The 11020-nt window shown below is 40.1% G+C and overlaps 1 protein-coding gene across 3 annotated transcripts in view; it reads right to left on the reverse strand.

The window, feature by feature from the left end:
- The window catches only part of LOC129249766 (protein BCL9 homolog), a 74675-nt gene extending 67640 nt beyond the window's left edge, over positions 1–7035 (reverse strand). For 2 of the 3 annotated variants that reach the window (XM_054889393.1, XM_054889391.1), the window contains exons 1-2: positions 6814–7035; positions 4725–5356 (exon numbers count right to left, since the gene is read on the reverse strand). In XM_054889393.1, coding sequence (XP_054745368.1) covers positions 4725–5268 — 544 coding nt within the window. In that variant the 5' untranslated portion in view covers positions 5269–5356; positions 6814–7035. Of the gene's footprint in view, positions 1–4724; positions 5357–6700 lie in introns of all 3 variants that reach the window. The other variant, XM_054889392.1, reaches the window with a different exon arrangement.
- Between the last annotated feature and the right edge of the window lie 3985 nt (positions 7036–11020).

Consider the following 11020-nt stretch of genomic DNA (forward strand, 5'->3'; position numbering starts at 1 on the left):
TTTAGCATATAAGCATATAAATGTATAAATTAGGTTTTAAGACCGTAAAAACTAAATAAATAAAAATAAAATTACTGAAGCCTGGGAAACCCGCCAACCGACTGTTGTCGGACGATAACAGATAAGCGCGGGATCAACCAAAACCGCCCCTGCGAGAGGACTGTCTTAGTAGCTTTGGACTTGAAGAAGGCTTTCGACACAGTCAGCCATTCCACACTACTCGATGACATTATACAGTCGACATTCCAGCCAGGGCTGAGGAGGTGGTTCGCTAACTATCTAAGTGGTCGACACTCGTCAGTGATCTTTCGCGACCAAATCTCTAAACAGAGGAAGACAAAGCAAAGGGTTCCGAAGAGTGGTGTCATTTCACGCTTGCTTCTCAGCTTCTATATCCATATATCGAAGTTTCCCCAGCCACCAGAGGGACTCTCGCTGGTTTGTTTGTTAACAGTAATAGCAGCCCCGCCAGTGTCGGGCATATCACCGGTCGTCTTCGTCTAGCTCATCTAAGGGTAGGCCCACGAAACAAGCTGTTTCGACGGGTTGGGTCCAGAGGGAGAGGGGTCTTCGATGAGTAGGTTTAACGGGGCATTTGAAGAGGTGGTTAGTGTCGTGCGGAGTGTCTTTGCCTGCCGAACATATGTTTCGTATGTCGGGGTCAATTCTGGATAAGAAGGAGTTTAACCTGCTACAATATATATAGTTGCGCCAGTGTTACATGTGTCCCACGGAGAAGCTGGAGCTCTTCATCTTCAATGGTTGGTCTCCGATTACGGCATTCCCAGGGCGGGAACTTAAGAAGGTGGTGACGGTTCCCGGTGAATGTCGTTTATTGACTGTCTAAATACTGTCTGGTCCAGTAGATTTCTGTCAGTTTTGTCCTGGATCTCGTCGGTATAGTTTAAAAGGTGCCTCCTGACGCGCCTAGGAGGCGGCTCTGGCTCAAGCAGGTGTCTGCAAGGGTGAAACCTGCCGTAGCACCCCAGCAGTAACTGCTTGCTGAGCAGTTTGCTGTGCTCCATTACAGGGAGCATTAGTGCCTCGTTGTGAAGGTGTTGAATAGGGGACATCAGGAGACAACCGGTCGCTGTCCGAATGGCAGTATTTTGGCATGTCTGCGTGTCACTAGTTCCAAGCGACCAGCCAGGCGCAGTATAGTTTAGAACCGGCCGACCAATTGCCTTAAATGTCGAGAGCAACAGTTCTTTGTCTTTACCCCAAGTGCTGCTGGTAAGCGACTTAAGGACCTTGTTGCGATTTTGGACCTTGCGGTTGTATGCGCCGAGAAGGAGGGCAAACTGTCAAAGGTCACACCCAAAATTTTGGGATTGTTTACCGTCGGAATGGGTGTGTCATCCACTTTTACCCTGAGGGACAGTTTGACCTCCTTTTTCCAGGAGGTAAATAGGGTCGCCGTGGATTTAGCGGGGGAAAGTTGTCGATTCCTCGCAGTGAAAAAGCGAGAAAGGTCGGTGAGGTAGTTGTTCACTTTGGAGCAGAGACCATCAATGTCATTGCCCGACCCCATTATCGTGCAGTCATCCGCGTATGAGACCAGGGAGACTCCCTCTGATGGTTGGGGGAGCTTCGAGATGTAGAAGTTGAACAGCAAGGGTGAAAGGACACCACCTTGCCGTACACCTTGCTTTATCTTCCTCTGCTTTGATATTTGGTCTCGAAAAATCACTGACGAGTGACTGATAAATATCATCTAGTAGCGTGGAATGGCTGACTGTGTCGAAACCTTTCTTCAGGTTCAATGGTACTAGGACAGTCCTCTCGCAGCGGGGGGTTTCGGTTAAGCCCGCGGTTTATCTGGGCGTTTATGGCGGTGAGTGCAGTAATGGTGCTATGCACTCGTCGGAAGCCGTGCTGATGTTGGGCTGGGCCCAGGTATTTCGTGAAGAGTGGGAGTAGGAGAGCTTCAAGTGTCTTCACTACTGGGGAAAGGAGAGTTATCGGACGATTCCTCTTGGTTGGATTCCTCAGGGATGATGAGAGTGGCCAAGGACAGATTGAAGACCCTTGTGAGAAATCTTACTTCCAAAGGTCCCAGGTGCTTCAGCATCAGCGCGTTTAGTCCGTCAGGGCCAATGGCTTTGGATGTTTTCGACTTGTTGATGGCCCCCTGAACCTCATCACCGGAGAAAGTATGTGGCGCACTGCCGTTCGTCAGTTTGTGCAGCCTCCTGGTAGCACGACGCTTGGATCTGTCGACCGGAGGATGCAGTATAAAAAGCCGGCTAAAATAGCTCGCGCATCTCTTTGGGTCCGACGAAGTACAACCGTTGAAGGTGATGGCCACCTTGTCGTTGTATGAAGCCGTGAATTCCGTGACGCCGGCCCAATTAGCTTTTTTAAAGTTAAAATAGGACCGGTGGTTCGCGGAAACAAAGTCGGCAGGTCTCTCAATCGAGACGATAATGGGCAAGTGGTCTGATGGAAGCGATAGCATAGGTCGCCACGTTATGCTATTTATCAGACCTGCGCTAGCTATTGTTAGATCAGGCGAGCTGCTACAATTGCCCACTACCCTGGTGGGGGCTTCGTCGTTCACAGTGCTGAATGTCGAATCGTCTATTTGCTCTGCCAATTGCTGCCCCCTATGATCATTTGGCAGGCTTGAATGCCAAGGTGGAATATACACGCCAGGCCACCACCATTGTCTCGCTCGCGATCATGTCTGTGCACGTTATAGCCATATCTGGTGATCAGAGAGGACCTAGCGTGCAGCTTGGTTTCCTGAACCGCAGCTATTTTGATACTGTGTCGGCTCATGAAGTCAACTATCTCGTCGACCTTACTCGTGAGTCCGTTGCAGTTGAATTGTAGAATCATGAAGCTTCTAGGTAAGGTCGTTGTAACTCGGGGGGGTGAGGGACGCGTGGGGTTGCTTTCGTTGGGCCTGCTGGCGGGAGCAACACGAGGCCACATACCGCGTTGGCCACTCACCTGAAGACCTGAACAGAAAGACCTGAACAGGTCTGCACCTAACCAAGGTGGAATTCGGATGGAGCCGTTTATGGCAGACGCAGCAATAGAATACTTCTGGCCTAGGGTTGGATTCAATTGTAGCCCTGAGGGGAAGCATTTGGAGGAAGGCTGCTGCGAGAAGTTGCTCCTGTGACGTAAGGGGTGGGGTGATATGCTGTTTCGCTAGACAGGGCTAGTTTACTGGGGCGGCAGCCCTTGGACGGGAAAAACCTGAGTCATTCCGGTAACGTAGACCCGGCTGCCATGGGAATGGGAGTCTCTAGGGTCTCCTACGCTGCACAATATTGGTGTCGGACAATGACATTGACGGCCAGTGCGCCGAAGTGAATGTTTACCTCACCAACTTTTCTTACTTTTTCACTGCGAGGACAAAAGAGGTCAAACTGAAACTCAAAGTGAAAGTCGACACACACTAATACCGACAGTAAACAAGCCCAAAAGCTTGGGTGTCACCTTCGACAGTTTGCTCTCCTTCTCTGCGCACCCAACAGCAATTGCCACTAAAGTAGCAACAAGGTCCTCAAATCACTCGCCGGTAGCACTTGGGGCAAAGGCAAAGAAATGTTGCTAGCGAAATTTAAAGCATTCGGCCAGCCGGTTTTTAATTATGTTGCGCCTGTCTAGTCGCCTGGCACAAGTGATTCCCAGTGGATAAAGCTGCAGACATGTCAAAATTCTGCAATCAAGACAGCTACAGGATACCTTCTGATGTCCACCCTGTAACACATACACAATGAGGCATCAATGCTTCCGGTCAGGGAGCACAATAAAATGCTGCAAGCAGTTTCTCCCTGGGTGCTTCGGAAGGTAACACGTCCGCAGCCACACATTAATAATTATTGGACTAACGACATTCATCGGGAGACACTTACCATTTTACTAAACTCTCTGAATGAGGTCATGGGAGTCCTATGGCAGGTGAAGAGCTTCAGCTACCCGGCGAGACCCGCGTAACTTTGGCCCACTTGCAAACCTACTGACCAGCACCCCTCTCCCTCTGGACTCAACCTGTGGAAACAGCACGTTTTCTTGGTACACCGTTAGATGGTTGGACGAAAACGACCGGTAACTACATCGCCCTGAAAGGGTTTAGTAAGTTGCTACAACAAGAATCAGCAATTAACTATTAAGACGCAGATGCAATTTCCCACCTTTTTTTTAGTTAATTGCGTTTATTATTTTAAAAGTAAATAATATTGGATATAAATGGAAAAGTCAATTGTTTTGCCATCCTGTTTTGGCTCCTTAAGTGTACTTACCATGTCTTCCCTTATTTTTTATCGATAAACTAAATGTTCGATTTCTAAGAACACGTGATCAGTACAAGAAAATGTGTTTGCAACAGTTCATCATTAGTGCATGCGGGATATGATATGATATTTCTTGGTTGCTTCGCCGAGCTCCTCCTCCAATTTGTGGAGGGAGTCTTTATTTTGTTCCACAAACTACCTACAGCCTAAGCCGCCACCGCACGGCAAGTAGTTTTTTACGAGGAATTTTTTATAGCGGAAATTTAGTCGGAGGTTTGCCATTGCCTGCCAAGGGGCGACCACTATTAGAATAAAACTTTTTTTAATCATTTGTTGTTTCATGCTCGCAGTGGGTTTCGAGCCCGAGCCCTACCGAATGATAGTCACTCACAAACCTATTCGGTTAAACACCACCCAAAAAATTACTATACCATTACTTATTTATACGTCACAAGTCGATATAAGATAGGAACTTACCATTAAGTGGCGATAGTGTCGAATAAGGCTCACATTTGATACTTTTATTATTGTTAGTCGGTGACGATGCAGTTCCTCCTGTAGGAGTCGGCCCCGAAGGTTTCTTGTTATTATTTCCTGACGTTGATAACATACTCTCACAATGATTTTTCAATATGTTATCTTTTTTTTGAATCTCTTGCTGCTTATTTTGATATGTTTCACTCAGAAATGGAAGTACGGGGCTGTCTATTGGCGATATCTTTCCAGATAGAATGCGAGAGTTCGCCAAATTGTTTGTATTCGAATCACCGATAATGGTACTCCCAACACAATTAATAGCAGAGGCAATTTCTGAGGATGATATTTTTACTTCAGACTTTGGTGAGAACTTTGAAGAATCTTTAAATGGCGAAGAAGATTTGGAAGATCTCTCTACTGTAATTGACTCAATTGTTGCAGTATTTGATGAAATCTCAACCAAAGGCGATGTTATATCAAATGTCTCCAATGATTTCGTTTGACTTATAAGTAGCTTCGAAACTGCCCTTGACGCAGTGTTCATTGCTGAATATATAAAATTATACTTGACATTTATATTGTTATGCCACTTGTTTACACGCGTAATTTTCGTTAATGGATCACACTATTAACTGTAAGACAAATTATATAAAGAAATTTATTAGAATGATAGAAAAATTTAAACAAAGATGAAGTCATAAATTAAATTCTGTTTCCTGGCATTATGCTTTTTGGAGAGTTGAAACGGACATTCCAAATATTCGATTCATAAACATGAATGGAATGTCTTATAAGACAAAAAGCTTTTCTAATGGTACAATTTTTGATATTGGTTTTCCAAAAGTTTGCTTATAATGTCCAAGTGCGTGGACCTAATTTAAAAACTATTGCACAGAAATATGGTCAATATATAGCCTTTTGTATAACAGTATTTTTTACAAATTACCATTAAGAACTAATATGAAAATTTAACGGTAAGCATTCTTATTTTTGCATACGTTTTAAGAAACTTCTTATTACACTTTTTTTTACTTTAATACAAACACCGAACAGGAACAAAATTCACTTATAAAGAATCTTCACTTCATTTAAAGCTTTGCTACTAAATAATACTCTATGTTTTTCTTAATTCAATTATTAAAACTGTTCTTCTAAGTAGTTGTAATGAAATAGAAGTGAGGGACGAAGTCAAAAGAACGAAATCGTGAAAAGAATAAAACGACACAAGAAAACACCCAGCCAACAAAAAGCGAAAAGTTTTTGTAATACTATTTATTTTAGAAAAAAAAATTGGAGAAAAATGATTACGAAAGCGGCGGATAAAACCAGCACATAATACTGCAGTAAGAGAACGAATTATGTTCTGTAATACTGCGGTAACAGAAAGGGTAATTCTCTTGATTGAGGGTTATGCATCTCAGACGACACCGGCATTAATTGTCAAGATTTACATAAGCATTTTTATTAGAATATTTTAATAATTAGTGAAAATTTTGAACAAAAAAACGCGAATCTTCTTTTTGTTTAATTTTTAATATTTTTTGTAGTTTTTATTGTCTGCATATGAAATTTGATTATTTGGAGGGCTTCATTCTAAAGTTTTCTCTTCACTGTTTTCGAGGTGTTTTCAAAAAACACAAACACTTTCTAGTTTAAAAGTTCATCTGTTATGAATTATAAAATCCTGATTAAATGCATGTTGGGTTACCAATTGCGTTATACAGTTCTCAACGTTATTTCTTTTCTTTTTCTGGAGGTTCCCTAAGGATATATGTATATAGATCCTAGTAGGTTAGGACTTCTGTAAATAGTACGGTGTTCTTTAATATGAGGGTTGTAGACGAAGACAAGCTCTATCCACCTCCCAACAAAAATAAAATACTTTGTGTTCATACTGGAAAGTTTAGCCCAGGACCAGCCAATTTCACTCGGAAATGAATTAGCTCAAATTCCATATTACTCTCAGTGCAGCTCACCTAAGACCTTTCATTCAAAGCGATTCAAATCTCGCTGTCCGATGCCAAAATTACCAATCGTCACTTAATTTACCAAACTTTTTCATTTTAGCATAGAAAACTTGTAAACACACCTTTTATCCGTCTGCCTTTCAATATAGCAAACAGTATCCAAATTAGGAATCTCAACGTTCTACGTTCTAATAACAAACAACTGTGACTTATAATATTATCAGGTTTTCAGACGATTATTATCATACTTTACTACCGCGGACATCGAATCACAATCAATGCAGCGATTTTGGTGTATCTTTACTTTACAATCAAATTTGTACAAACGTGTGGTGAAAGTCATTTATGATGTTAAATTTCCAAGTAGTGAAATTAAAGGTCCGTCTACATACAATTATTTTGTTGCGTTGGCATCGCTTCGAAAGCTGACTGTGAAAACCAAAATTACATAAGCATCCCCCATAACCAAAGTTGGGCACCGCGAACGTCAAAGCGTCAGACAGGTATGTATATCGCATATTTTTGCATGCATCGACGATCATCAGATGTAAACAAATAATATTATTAAAAAAATTTTTACCGGATTTAAATATAAGTAGGTATAACATTTGATATAAATAGGTGAAAAACTGCATTTTGTTTTTATTGTAAATAAAAAATTGTATTTACTATATTATGCATATTTACCTAAGGTCCAATTCGCATGACTACGCATAACTTCTTCCAATTTCAGAAAATATAAAGGGGATTAAGCTCTGCGTACAATCATATATAAATCAGTATTTCTTACAAAAATGGTATATGTATATATATATAGCATATATATTTATACATATGTATATAAGAGCCATTTATATATATATATATAATTGGCTCTTACACCCTTAATTAGGAGCTGGGCCGAGCTTCTCTTACTATTTGTGGTGTGGATCTCGATGCTGTTCTACGAATGGAGGGGATTACACATACAATTTTTTTATACCATTATAATTAAATAAATAAATAAATAAAAATTATATAAATATAATTGGCCGTACACCCTTTTTGTGTGTTTGGCCGAGCTCCTCCTCCTATTTGTGGTGTGCGTTTTGATGTTGTTCCACAAATGGAGAGACCTACAGTTTCAAGCCGATTCCGAACGGCAGATATTTTATGAGGAGCTTTTTCATGGTAGAAATACACTCGGAGGTTTGCCATTGCCTACCGAGGGGCGACCGCTATTAGAAAAATGTTTTTCTTAATTTTGGTGTTTTCACCGAGATTCGAACCAACGTTCTCTCTGTGAATTCCGAATGGTAGTCACGCACCAACACAATCGGCTACGGCGGGCACCAGTTTCATTAGTTTCTCAATATAATAATATTCTTTTTAGCTCAAATCTGTAAAATATTGCTACTAGTATAATTGCGTGTGAAATGTCACTTAACAAAGCTTTTAACAAAATCGAAAGACAATGACTGAAGCGGTCATTGTGTCAAGCATCGAACTCTCCCGTTGCATCAAAACGAAGCGACCACCAAAAGGAAACGAAAATTGTATATAGACGGGTCTTAAGTGTAGCATAGTTTTTCACCACACACAGTGGCTTGTGTAAAAAGCTTACACCTTGTTCAGAATCGGAGCGGACATCGAGAAATGGGTTGACGACTGCACATTAGCAAAATTAAAACATTTAAGAGCATGAAATTGCACAAACGACGGATTGCTTGGCATCGGTTATTTATACATCGGGAAAATAGTTAGATTAATTTATAATTTCTCCGACTCGTTGAAGGCTCAGGGTTTGCTTTTCTGATCATTTGATAACAATTTTTTTACGAGCAAACAGCAGGCAAATAATATTCGATTTGCACAAGAAAACCCACACAGTTTCAATACACTGAAAAAGAATATGTTTTTATGTATCAATGAGCTGAAACGAGTTGCCTCACAAATATATATATCAAACAAAAATACTCTACGACAAACTTAATTTTATTGTAACCACAAAATGTCAACTGAAAACCCTTTTCTCGTAATAATGTTTTCCGCCCCCGTCGCAATTGCCATCTTCCGACGGCAGTCGATCAGCTGATGACCACCAGTCAATCCGTTACCCGCAGTCCTGCTGCAATTCTACTTCGGGTGTAAGTTAATTGTACAAAAATTCAAGTAAAAACAATCTTCATTTCTCTATTTGTTGACAAGCACCTTTGGTGTGAATTTGACAGGCAGTCCAGCGGGTGATGCTTGGTATTTTTGTTTGAGCGTATTGGCTGCGTTGCTATGCCGAATTAAAATTTTTATGGTAGCAACAAAAATAATAAACAAATATCCAAAATATTATCTTTGACTTGGAAAATTTACAATAAAAAATACTTTTAATACATTTTATATCTATAATTATGATTTTTATTGAGAAATATCTGAATTTTTAAGCCATTGTTTAGACCTCTTGATCAGATTTTCTATGAAATATAATCGATTTGTATGCAACCACGCTACATAAAAGAGCAATTTAAAATCAGCTTATCTAAGTTGAGGGAATTTTTCGACATCCAAGTGAGAGTATTTTTACTTATAGGCCTATGCAATGACTAAACATACGTATTCTTACGCTCTTAAAATCAGTCGTTGTTCTGACCATAGATAATAAGATGCGAAACCTTTTCATCTGGAGTGAGAGCGCGCCCATTAGCTTGTGACAGAGCTTGGCAGTATTCACACATCATGGAACGGTGAACAGCTGATAGGCAGAATGGCGATGAAAAAAAAACGCTCCGAAAATAACTGACGAAAACCGTTTGCGTAAAAATGCTGCGAATGAAATCTTTACAATTATTTGTCTTAAATTAATTCAATTAAAACGTAATGATTTAAATTGAAGAGAGCTTTTAGAATTTTCTAAAGCATCTTATATGCTTTTCGGCTTCTACTTTTAATTAATCTTGTGTACATATATGAATACATTTTACATACATGTAATTTTATTTTAAACTGTGTACTGGTTTATGTCTGTAAATTTGTATATACGTAAATATTTTATGGTTGAAAAGCGTAGGTTAGGGAATTGATACTGCTTTAACTTATTCTAATAACCTATATTACCCAGTTTTTATGTTATACTAAAAAATCGGAATATTTTATGTATTTATTTATACGTATGTTTTTCGGGTATATTTCTTTATTATCAGCATTTTTTCAATTTTGAATAATTTTATTTAAATATCAATTTTAGTATTTTTTGGTTATTGATGTACATATTTATTAGGATTGTGATAATTTATATTATATTGTTACGAATTTTCTTAAGATACAATTCAAATAAAACTCTTACAATAACTCTCTGAGTTCAATCACTGGCTTGTTGAATAAAACACAAAAATTAATGGCAACACACTTATGTATATATATATATATAATATAATTGGCGCGTACACCCTCTTTGGGTGTTTGGCCGAGCTCCTCCTCCTATGTGTGGTGTGCGTCTTGATGTTGTTCCACAAAATGGAGAGACCTACAGTTTCAAGCCGACTCCGAACGGCAAATATTTTTATGAGGAGTTTTTTCATGGCAGAAATACACTCGGAGGTTTGCCATTGACTGCCGAGGGACGACCGCTATTAGAAAAATGTTTTTCTTAATTTTGACGTTTCACCGAGATTCGAACCTACATTCTCTCCGTGAACTCCGAATGGTAATCACGCACCAACCCATTCGGCTACGGCGGCCGCAACACACTTGCTTTATTTTATTTCCAACACTTTACTTCTAAATGTACACGTTCAGCTTAAGAGTGAATCACTCTATTACTTTTCGTTTATTCGCTCACAACTTTTATTTCCAATCCATATTAATAATCATAGCAATTTCTAGATCTGACAAGCTCCTATCTTCTGGCGAGTTCTGTTGTTGCAGCAGCGTACTAGTCAAATGTTGTCTTCGTCTAACTCACATAGTTGTAGGGCCAGAAAGCGTGCACTATCTCGCTATCTGCTGGCGCTATTAAGGCTAATTAATGACTTTGTCAGTTGTTTTTCGAAACTTCGTGAATGTAATACTGCCTTTTGATTAAGTCTGATTGCCCCGATTAGACACCAAATCTTTTGATCTAATCTTTTGATCTTTTAATCATCTTCCCATTCCTTACGCATTATACAGAAGTACCAAACTTCCTTTGCTGAATCCTTCGGAGTTCAAAGCATGGTCAAATCTGTTCTTCATTCATGTCCATGTCATCCTGCAGCGTTTCCCAATGACAGCCTGCGTGCATTTCAGGAGCGGCACCTCTTCCGAACGATAAATCACCCAAAAGTCTTAATTCGCTCCCAAAAATGGTCCTAGCAAGCG

This window comes from Anastrepha obliqua, chromosome 6 (assembly GCF_027943255.1).
Source record: "Anastrepha obliqua isolate idAnaObli1 chromosome 6, idAnaObli1_1.0, whole genome shotgun sequence".
Classification (NCBI taxonomy): Eukaryota; Metazoa; Arthropoda; class Insecta; order Diptera; family Tephritidae; genus Anastrepha; species Anastrepha obliqua.